The sequence below is a fragment of the Perca fluviatilis genome, chromosome 12, assembly GCF_010015445.1.
Source record: "Perca fluviatilis chromosome 12, GENO_Pfluv_1.0, whole genome shotgun sequence".
Classification (NCBI taxonomy): domain Eukaryota; kingdom Metazoa; phylum Chordata; class Actinopteri; order Perciformes; family Percidae; genus Perca; species Perca fluviatilis.
The window spans coordinates 7236346-7248532 of NC_053123.1; the positions used below are offsets into that span (position 1 = coordinate 7236346).

The window sequence follows — 12187 nt, forward strand, 5'->3', positions numbered from 1 at the left end:
CTTGCTTTTTGATCATTAAAAGTAATAATGCAAAATGATCATCTTAAAGTAGTTGATATACTCTCTCTCACATCACATAAATCATTAACAGGTAAGTGAGTGGTTTTGAAGAGGAATCCTTTTTTTTTTTTTTTTCTTCGGTCTTGACTGTCTCTCATTTGGACTCAAACCTCTTTGGACTTGGTCTCGACTAGTCCTGGTCTTGGACATGTCTTGGACTTGACTACAGCCCTGATGTTTTGCATCAACATATGATGTTTTGCATATGCGACGCTGTTTGTCTATATAAGTGTGTGGCAGGGCTGGCCTATAGCTTGCAGTGGCAGAGTTTTCTTTTCAGACCTAGTTGGCTAGTATTGAGCATTTTGTGAATCTATTACACAGACAGCATTCATGCAAGAGAGACCCAACTCTGCAGCCTCCAAAATGACCACAAAGCTGAATCAACACCTCTCTTAAACAGAGGTTGGATTATTGATTGTATTTTCAAATAGTATGTTTCACATTTAGCTTTACAAAGGAATAGAATGGAATAGAATATATCTTTATTGTCCACCAGGGTGTAAATGTGTCTTTGGCTCACCAAACCCAACAAAACAACAACGTGAAAAGCAGACAAGAGAGGCTTTCAGGATGAGGACGAACTTATACACTATCTCCGGTAACATTGCTGGGGCTGCTGGAGTGTGAACAACCCAAATGGAATAAAGAGCAGGACAGCGCCAATAATGTTAGCCTAAACTCTGAAAGCATCAAGGACTGGCTCCCACACAGTGGGCAAATCCCACACCGGGACGTGCTATTGTGAACGGGGCTATTGTAATGTAACCCCACATGGCTCCATTGCAATAACATTCAGTCTCTACTGTAGGTAGTAAGCTATTTAGCTGGGCATGCTAACATTTGCAGCATATGTTAGAGCAGACAAACACACTGTTAAATCAACCTTTTACACTTTTGCAAATGCTATATTATTACGCATGGCTATTTTTTGTTGTAATACTTTTCAGAAGGTTGTAATAATGTGGTAATTATTTTATTATTATATAATTTATTTATGGTTTTTAGAATTATATCATGCTCTCTTTCCTACTCTTTTTATTGTAGACGTTTCCCTGGGAGGCCCGGGCATTTTGATGCAAGTGAGACCCTGTGAATGCTTTATTTCTCTCCAATTGCAGTAAGTTATGATGGCGCCTCGCAATAAAATGCTTTAAAAAAAACTCTCCTGGGAAGTGTGATCCTTGTCACAATCTACAAAACGGCACAGAGTTAGACTTAAATGGCATTGGTAGATGGAATAAAAGGAAAAGAGACAAATGCTCATGTCAGCTTTTACGGCCCACATGTGAATACACAATGCAGGTTCAGGTGATGCTTTTTACCCTGCTGCGTCACAAGGATCCTTGCCAAGCATTATCAGATGCAAATGTTCTGAATATTGTGTTAAGAAGACGTATGAAAATGTCTTTTCTCCTCATGTTTCCTATCGCTGTCTGCCCTCCTTCTCTCCCTCCATCTCTGCATCACTCGCCTTCTGTTTCCTCAGTTCTGTTATCTATTTTGCGACTTTCCTCAGGCCATTTCTTTGTCCACCCCCTCCCCCAACCACCTCTCTCTCTCTCTCTCTCTGGTTGACCTAGCACCAGTTTCATTTCCGCTCGTTCATCCGTCTGTCTGCCGCTTTTTTTTTTTGGTGAACTAATCTTTTTTCCAATCTTTCTCTCATATATGCTTGGTGAGGCTCCATGCGTGAGAGTTAATGAAGGAACTGCATGGGTAAACACACAGGACGACAGAGAGAACCGGACAGGAGCAAATATATGCACGCGTCTAAAACATGCGCTGACAGATGAGCTCGACTACCGAACGGCTAGTGACGTTAGAGCCGAGTCTTGTTAGTCAATTAGGCAACAAATTGGAGTCTTACTTGAAAGACAGATTATTAATCAGATGGAGGTTTTATATGATTAGATACTCACACAAAAGTTATTCAGAAAACGTCACTCACGGCCCTAAGCTCTTCTCCATCTTATTACAATAAACTCTCACACACTTATCAACCCCTTTCCAACGCGCATCCTCGTTCAGCTCCAGCGTTTCTTAATTGCAATGTTGGTCACACACCATTCTGAGAAAACAGCCACGGTACTTCCTTTCATTAGGCAGTGTGAGGAGAAAATCTAACACTCCCTTAATAACACAACCATAAATGCAATTTGAAGAGAACAAGATTCCCGTAACCACACATAGTGTGCACTGTCTTTGCAAGTCCTTTTGAAACTAGCCCTGAATTGTTGTGTGTGTATAAGTGGATTTGTATTTTGGGCCTCCCAGCTGTACAAAAATAAAACGACCTTAGTCAAATAAATCAGTTTGAGATTAGGATTCCCAAAGGACTGTGCCAATACTGTTTTTTTTTTGTGTGTGAACCGTGTACAGAAGCGTTGTGTAATTGCTGAACATTTTCCAAAGCATACTTTCAGTGTTTCAAATTCTTTCCTCTCTTTCAGGCCATAAATCTCCGGATGATCTGAGAAGTATCCAGCTGAGACTTGCAAATAGCTTGACACAGAAAATCCATCACAAGCCATTTTTTTTATTTTTATAATTTTTCTGTCACAGTTTCATTATCATTTACTGCAGCAGTTGTGAGTAAAGACCGTTTAAAAAAAACAACAACAACTCTCCTTTGTGATGCAACCAAGGCCACATTAATATGTTTTTTTTTTCTTTGTAAGCACTCCCTACTTCCTCCTGAATTACCCTGTCAAGTTAGAAATAAACAACCAATAATAAAAGCAATAAAATGTATATTGATATAGATATAGCAAAACAGAGTACGCGGGCAGGCAGAGGAAGCTCTATGTTGCTTGACAATCTGCTTTAAAATTAGAATGCGGAAATAATATTCATAAAAACGGATGTTGACAGTTTCTTGTGTTCACATAGGTAAGTAGACCTGCTGACTCAGCTGCTATTAATCACACTACGGTCACTTTACCTTACCTTGCAATTACTGTTTCTGTATTCTCCATAGTTATGTGCTATGGAGAAAGTGCGTTTAACGCTGGGCAGGTAGGGTACGGTGGGTTTTTGAGTTTTTGTTTCTGAAGACAGCTGCCCGTTTCATATGAAACCACATTATGACGGTGGTGACATTGCGGCCCATCTAACCAAAACGATGAGCTTAAAGCTGCTGCAACACTGTAGAGCTGAAGGGAACTGCAGAGTTGGCTGGTAATTATTTCTGGATTCACCACCACAGGTTTCCCTTTTCACATGGAAGTAGTCATGTGATCCACTGACAAAAATAATATTGAAATTCAAGTGTTTTTTCTTATTATTATTTTTATTCTATGCATTTGAGCAAAGAAAGGAGGTGCTTGGGCTACTCAAAAACCCACAAAAATGTGTACGCATATCAGACTTGGTGAAAATTGCGATCTGACATGGGTCTCGGGCTTGGGCATAGCAAATTGGCTCGATAGCGATCAGTTTTTAAAGTTAAAGCCCCCTCCTTTAACTTTCATTTGGAGGTATGGAATTTGGTAGGCATATGTATCATATCCAGACTTACAAAAAAGTCTCTTGGAGCCACCCCCTTAACCCAACAGGAGGTCTGCTATATTGAAATAAATTTTCAAATTATGGATGATTTTGACCATTTTCAGGGGTTGTACTTTAACGACTTCAAAATTGGTGATCATAATGTAAAGACCTTGGCGAAGCTAAATTGCGAAGCTCTTTAGCACACGCCAAACATTGTGGGCGGGGCATGGCGTTGCTTATGTTTATGTTGATTTTAAATATGTAATTTCCAACGCTATGCACTATATAAGGGGAAGTCTAAATCTTGCGCGCAGTGAACGATGGTCATAGAAATACACGTGTATAATACAGTTTTATTATAATACAGTTTTAAGCCAAATTTTTATGATACCCCTTTTATATCTTGGTCGTTTTTTAACTGTATATTTTAACCGTATGAAGGATTTTAGTAATCGGACGTCTGGATCTTAAGTTATCAGGGAAACAAGCCGGGCAAACGTTAGTGGCAGCTCGGCTCGCATTCCCTCTGCAGAAACACTGATTGTGAAGTTAAAACTGCTTTTTATCAGTTTCAATCTCCTTGTCCGTTTGTTTTGGAGAGGAGGAGACCTCTGCGGATAATTCGGCTCCCAGTGAAAACCTCCTGAACAATGAACACTGAAGGAATCCAAACCGGGATAATTTAACCGCAATGACAGCATCCCACGCCACTTCACGACGTCATCAAACCAAGTCTTTTGTTATTGTTTTAAATGAGAGACTCCTAGTGGCAGAAAATTACGTATTGTACGCTTAAAGGTCCCATGGCATGAAAATTTCACTTTTTTAACATTAATATGCGTTCCCCCAGCCTGCCTATGGTCCCCCAGTGGCTAGAAAAGGTGATAGGTGTAAACCGAGCCCTGGGTATCCTGCTCTGCCTTTGAGAAAATGAAAGCTCAGATGGGCCGATCTGGAATCTTCTCCTTATGAGGTCATAAGGAGCAAGGTTACCTCCCCTTTCTCTGCTTTGCCCGCCGCCCACAGCTGCCCAGAGAATTTGGCCCGCACATGAGGAAATAGAGCTACAACCGTGGCTGGTCAAGGTCGCACCCCCACCCTCCACCATGCCCCCCCTCTCTCCTCCTCAATAGCATTTAAAGCTACAGACACAGAAATGGCACATCCTAAGGAAAGCTCATTGTGGGACTGGCTCCAGTGGCTGTAATTCTGCACCAAGGCTGAATTTCTGGAAAGAGACTTCAGATCCAGTATTAGGGGACCACTAAGGCCTATATAAAAGAGAATTCAGATACAGTATCAGGGGACCACTAAGGTCTATATAAAAGAGACTTCAGATACAGTATTAGGGGACCACTAAGGTCTATATAAAAGAGACTTCAGATATAGTATTAGGGGACCACTAAGGTCTATATAAAAGAGACTTCAGATCCAGTATTAGGGGACCACTAAGGCCTATATAAAAGAGACTTCAGATACAGTATTAGGGGACCACTAAGGTCTATATAAAAGAGACTTCAGATCCAGTATTAGGGGACCACTAAGGCCTATATAAAAGAGACTTCAGATACAGGATTAGGGGACCACTAAGGCCTATATAAAAGAGACTTCAGATACAGTATCAGGGGACCACTAAGGTCTATATAAAAGAGACTTCAGATCCAGTATTAGGGGACCACTAAGGCCTATATAAAAGAGACTTCAGATACAGGATTAAGGGACCACTAAAGTCTATATAAAAGAGACTTCAGATACAGTATCAGGGGACCACTAAAGTCTATATAAAAGAGACTTCAGATACAGTATTAGGGGACCACTAAGGCCTATATAAAAGAGACTTCAGATACAGTATTAGGGGACCACTAAGGTCTATATAAAAGAGACTTCAGATACAGTATCAGGGGACCACTAAGGTCTATATAAAAGAGACTTCAGATACAGTATTAGGGGACCACTAAGGTCTATATAAAAGAGACTTCAGATACAGTATTAGGGGACCACTAAGGTCTATATAAAAGAGACTTCAGATACAGTATTAGGGGACCACTAAGGTCTATATAAAAGAGACTTCAGATACAGTATTAGGGGACCACTAAGGTCTATATAAAAGAGACTTCAGATACAGTATTAGGGGACCACTAAGGTCTATATAAAAGAGACTTCAGATACAGTATTAGGGGACCACTAAGGTCTATATAAAAGAGACTTCAGATACAGTATTAGGGGACCACTAAGGTCTATATAAAAGAGACTTCAGATACAGTATTAGGGGACCACTAAGGTCTATATAAAAGAGACTTCAGATACAGTATTAGGGGACCACTAAGGTCTATATAAAAGAGACTTCAGATACAGTATCAGGGGACCACTAAGGCCTATATAAAAGAGACTTCAGATACAGTATTAGGGGACCACTAAGGTCTATATAAAAGAGACTTCAGATACAGTATTAGGGGACCACTAAGGTCAATATAAAAGAGATTTCAGATACAGTATTAGGGGACCACTAAGGTCTATATAAAAGAGACTTCAGATCCAGTATTAGGGGACCACTAAGGTCTATTTAAAAGAGACTTCAGATACAGTATTAGGGGACCACTAAGGCCTATATAAAAGAGACTTCAGATACAGTATTAGGGGACCACTAAGGCCTATATAAAAGAGACTTCAGATACAGTATTAGGGGACCACTAAGGTCTATATAAAAGAGACTTCAGATCCAGTATTAGGGGACCACTAAGGCCTATATAAAAGAGACTTCAGATACAGGATTAAGGGACCACTAAAGTCTATATAAAAGAGACTTCAGATACAGTATCAGGGGACCACTAAAGTCTATATAAAAGAGACTTCAGATACAGTATTAGGGGACCACTAAGGCCTATATAAAAGAGACTTCAGATACAGTATTAGGGGACCACTAAGGTCTATATAAAAGAGACTTCAGATACAGTATCAGGGGACCACTAAGGTCTATATAAAAGAGACTTCAGATACAGTATTAGGGGACCACTAAGGTCTATATAAAAGAGACTTCAGATACAGTATTAGGGGACCACTAAGGTCTATATAAAAGAGACTTCAGATACAGTATTAGGGGACCACTAAGGTCTATATAAAAGAGACTTCAGATACAGTATTAGGGGACCACTAAGGTCTATTTAAAAGAGACTTCAGATACAGTATTAGGGGACCACTAAGGTCTATATAAAAGAGACTTCAGATACAGTATTAGGGGACCACTAAGGTCTATATAAAAGAGACTTCAGATACAGTATTAGGGGACCACTAAGGTCTATATAAAAGAGACTTCAGATACAGTATTAGGGGACCACTAAGGTCTATATAAAAGAGACTTCAGATACAGTATTAGGGGACCACTAAGGTCTATATAAAGAGACTTCAGATACAGTACCAGGGGACCACTAAGGCCTATATAAAAGAGACTTCAGATACAGTATTAGGGACCACTAAGGTCTATATAAAAGAGACTTCAGATACAGTATTAGGGGACCACTAAGGTCAATATAAAAGAGATTTCAGATACAGTATTAGGGGACCACTAAGGTCTATATAAAAGAGACTTCAGATACAGTATTAGGGGACCACTAAGGTCTATATAAAAGAGACTTCAGATACAGTATTAGGGGACCACTAAGGCCTATATAAAAGAGACTTCAGATACAGTATTAGGGGACCACTAAGGCCTATATAAAAGAGACTTCAGATACAGTATTAGGGGACCACTAAGGTCTATATAAAAGAGACTTCAGATACAGTATTAGGGGACCACTAAGGTCTACATAAAAGCATCCAAAAAGCAGCATGTCATAGGACCTTTAAGTACATTCAAGTCAAACCTGTTTGTTTGTTCAAGAATGCATAACATATTGTTTAATGAATTTCCTTGAAATAAACTGAACTTGTCTGGGCTTACAGTTCACACGTCTCTCCATAATCAGCATATTATGCTGCTGTCAGTGGCGGAAGACCATAAGCCCAGAGAAATACATTAAAAAGCAGCACATGTGGAGCTAGAGCAGAGGAGGAGGGGAGTAATCTTACCGTCGTCTCCTGATCCTGAGCCTGCATCTGCAGAGGAGAATAAACAGTTATTAACCAGAGGCTCACACAGCCAAAGACATTAGCTGAATAAGCGTGTGTGTCTGCATATGTAAGAGTGTGTCTAGGCCAATGTGAATATCTGCTTGTGAGTGTACGAGTGTGACGAGTGAGACACTTTGTGTGCTTGTGGGGGCATTTGAGTGAGAGGAGATTTCTCTAAAGATGGAGCACAAAGTGATCCTGAGAGTTCCGATTTTCAAAACGAAAAAAGTGCAGGGTGCCCTGGGGCTTTGAGCATCATGCATCTTCTCCATTCTGCAGCAGCGCATTGATGATAACTAGGGCTGGGACGAAATGCCTTTGTCCCGATTCGATTCTTTCACGATACATTCTTGCCGACACGATAAGTATTGCGATTCGATAGTATTGAGATTTTCTTTTCCTTCTTTAACAAAAACAAAAGTTGAATAATACACTTCTAGAGACAATATATCATGAGACATTTCTAAAAACTAATTGTTAAAAAAAAAGAATGCCACATGTCAGTCAGTCAGTCTGATATGTATTTCATTTATGAAGAAGTGCATAACATGGATTTTCTGCATTTTCTGCTTTTGGTTAGGAAACAGATAGGATGTGGTCATCGTCAGCGGTACCGTATAAACATTAAATGTTGAGGTGAATCATTGGTACAAATAATAAATAAAAAATATTGATTCTAGGGGAAAAAAATCAATGTAAAAAATCATCTCATGACATCATGACAGATACGATATTCAATTTTTTTCCCCCCACTCCTAATGATAACACCTCCAACTGTGGACCTTTCCGTGGTAGGACTGACAGAAGACACTCTGTTTCCAGTTGTCAATGTGTCCTCCATGGCTCTCACACTGAATCTGAGTAAAGCTCCCTCAAACACACCGAGCTAACTCAACTGTTTAACAATACGGCCGTGAAAGGGATACTGATGAGCACTTCGGAGAAGAGGCAGCGTGTAACTTGAGCCCAGCATAAAGCGATCTGCTAAAATGCCCAGGGCCAGAGACCAGACGCAGGGCCTCAGAGGACTGTAGGGGGGATAATAGCTCTGCTCCATATGAATACTCATGTGAGAAGGTTTTAGAAGAGGTGCACACACTAAACACGTATGGAGTCTGACCAGCAAGCTGTCCTGATACTTTAATGACATAAGCGTTGGGTCGATGAAATGCATTTCTGACGTGGAAAAAAAACTCTCTCTTTGGAGGTCAGTGCAACAGACGGTCAGTTGTGCAAAGGGAAAGTAACTCTCAAAGCAACCAGTCAAAGTCTCCGAAATGAAAGTAGATATGAACAAATTTAATTTGTTTTTTGAAATTTTAAAATTCAAATGTTTTGGAAAAATACTTTTTTCTCAGTCCCTTTATTAGTGCAGTTGTGGGAGTAGACATTTTAATAGGGCTGTCAAACGATTTTTTTTTTTAATGGCTGAATTTCTATAGTTAATCGGGATTAATCGCATGTTTTATCATATGATTAAAATTCTATTATTTTGCATTTCAGAACTGTTTTTAAGTACATATTAACAATGGAAAGCAATTCTTACCAGTGTATCTTGATTGGGAATCAAATGAATGCAAAGAAAGATTGTATTAGTTTATTATTTATTTACTGTAAACAAAGAAAGAAAAAAGGAAAAAAAAGAAGGGTACTAAACAACAGTCAGGAACTTGTTTATTGTTAAGGCCATGGTCAAAAAGATTTAATAATAATGTAATAACTAGAACAATAACTTATTTCACCAGTAAATTGCTGTGAACAAGAAAAACAACCACCAGATGGGAAAATGGTATTTTACAAATACTGTGAATGCACCATGAGGCTACCTGTTTGAAGTGAATGCACCGTCTGTGTTGTTTAATTCCGACAACGGCAGCTGCTGCGCTGCAGAGTCCCGGTGTTGGAATCCTCTAAAGTGAAATACAGTCACACTTTACACTCTTTAACGTTAGCTGTCAGCATTTTAACCCTGTTTACTCCAGCTGCTGGCTAAAGGTAGGCGTTACCTGCTGTCAGGTGTAGTGTAAAGTCAGGCACCGAAATGAGGCACCGAAATTTTCGTTCTTATTTGGTCTCGTTACTACCGTTTAGGTCAGCACGTTTCGGTACCCAACCCTACTTACCAGAGTCAATATAGTGTGCAGTAACTTCTAAATAATTTGGATTACTCACTGACGTCCAGTGATCACCGGTTGATGAGACAGCGTTTGCACTTTGGTTTCAATAACAGGTCGGCGAGTAGCACTCTCCAAAATAGTGCTTTGCCTGAGCCCACTAGCATCAACCTGAGTCACGTTAACTGGACTATGCTTAGCTCGTAGGTGGTAGCTCAAGCTTGACGTGCTTCGTGATATTTTAATTCGGCTTTACAACATGTACGTATGGCTTTCGACTTGTCTACGAGCCGTCCGGGAGTTTTGGAAAATAAAAAGCGCCATTCAGAATTGTGTTGCTGCTGCATTTCGCCATCATGCCTGCAGCCAGCAGCAGGAGGATGTGTTAGGAGGAAGTATATGGCAGCTTGATGATAAGTAAAGATGCGGCAAAGGGTCAAAATAGTAGCCTGTTAGGCACGACGTGAAAATAAATTAATAAATGGCGGCATGCGATTAAAAAAAAATTAAGGTGTTATGCTCGGCCCTTTATCGCAACGCAATCAACGCGTTAATGCTGACAGCCCTACATTTTAGTATAACAAAATAAACTGTGGCAGACAGCAATGCACGTCGCCACTGCTGTCCCCCTCAACCCATGAAAGGACACTGATCTATGGACTGAAAGCAACACAGACCGTCACCAGTTTTCACCAGGATTGTCAATTTTCTTTACAAAAAGAAAAACCCACCATCAAAATACAATCAGAACAATGCATACCACAAAAATATTACATACATAGTGGCTTTAAAATAAATCCAATAATCTAAAACTTATCAGCAAAATGTACAGTACTGTAAATTTCTAAAAGGTCAATGCTAGATTATGGGACTCAATCAGCATTAAACGCCCTGACGGCCATCACTCTGCTTCAAAATGAAGTCTTGCAACAGGGGCTGAAAGCAGAGTAACACAGCACTGGACTGAGAAAAGGGGGATTGTGATTAGTGACTGGATCCCGTGTGGACAGAAGAGAGGCCCTTCTCATTGAGTTTGCGGTTACTTTATTGGATGCTGAGGGAGTAAGGAGTTGCCCATAAAGATTTCAAACCGATACACTGACTCAAACAAGAGGGTTTGGTTGAATAGTCACACCAGAACCGATAGGGAAAAATGTACACTGTGAAGAAAAAGGGTTGCAAGCATAAGCTGCTGGAGCTAGCATGCCGAGCAGGCTGACGGTCACACAAGTTGTAAATGATACACTTATTTGTATCGAGTACTTGTACTGTCATTACCATCTATTCCATTCCTTTGCACTCACTGCCAGATATGCAGCACAGTCACATAAATAATAACTCTGCAAAATGGGAAGGAGTATCTATTATAAAAAAGACGTTTTACTCCGAGTTGAACATTGCAGGTTATACTAGCAACAACTATATTACAGAAAATATGGATTTAAACAACGCACAATTTAAAAATCGGCTTGATAAGTGTTAACACGTTAGATCTCAAGGATACACAAAATCTGTATTGTTGAGTAATGCTGAATGTAAATAGAAAGCTTTAAACGTTCGTTGAACAAGAAAAAAAAAAAAAACACAGGGCACCCTTATTGTTGGAGAAAAAAAAAATCTCCACGCACATCCTTGACAAAAACTGCCCTTACCTCCTTTTAAATCTGCAGAATTTCAGTGACCTTGGTACATGTGGGACACGAAATGTGCAGTGTTTCATGAAAAGGTTTAGCTTGAAGGATCAGGCTGAAGTCAGAAGGGGTTCATGGGAGATCAATACAAATGTTTAGTATCTGTACAAGGGCAGAGGTTTCAGAAGAGAAAGACTGGCATTAGAAAATAGAACAAAATAGCAAGGGAGACAGGCACAAGTGCACTTCTCTGCCCGCTTGTCTGCCAAATGAAGGGTTACAATGAGGAGATACCACAAAATTTTATTTTGTGAGAGAGCAGAGGAGGAGTGCCAAGAGAAAAGAAATGGTTACCTCCGTAGACAATACGTGATTGAAGTGATTTTTCTTTTTTTTCCTTCAGTTTGGGAGCGATTTAAAAGAGGGGGAAAGCAGATGGAAGGAGAGAGGAACCTACTAGGTTGTTAACCTTGCTGTGCTGCTTACAGCAGAGGCTTTACAGCATTACACACACACACACACACACACACACATACACACACATACACACACACACACACACACACACACACACACACACACGGCTGGTAAGTGAAGCAAATCTACCAGCCCCTTGCATATTTTACCAGCATTTGGCTAGTAAATGGTGTTCATTTTGAACCCTGCACACAGACGCTGACCACAGGGGTTGACGGATTCCAGGATCTACAAGAATCTTTATCATCTTACTGACTAAATAGCATTCTATATAGAACACAGATCCCACGTTAGAATCTCAATAGT

At 40.0% G+C, this 12187-nt stretch overlaps 1 protein-coding gene across 3 annotated transcripts in view; it reads right to left on the reverse strand.

The window, feature by feature from the left end:
• The window catches only part of tmeff2a (transmembrane protein with EGF-like and two follistatin-like domains 2a), a 135702-nt gene that overhangs the window by 54415 nt on the left and 69100 nt on the right, over nt 1-12187 (reverse strand). For all 3 annotated transcript variants that reach the window (XM_039818568.1, XM_039818567.1, XM_039818566.1), the window contains exon 4: nt 7618-7644. In XM_039818568.1, coding sequence (XP_039674502.1) covers nt 7618-7644 — 27 coding nt within the window. The remainder of the gene's footprint in view (nt 1-7617; nt 7645-12187) is intronic.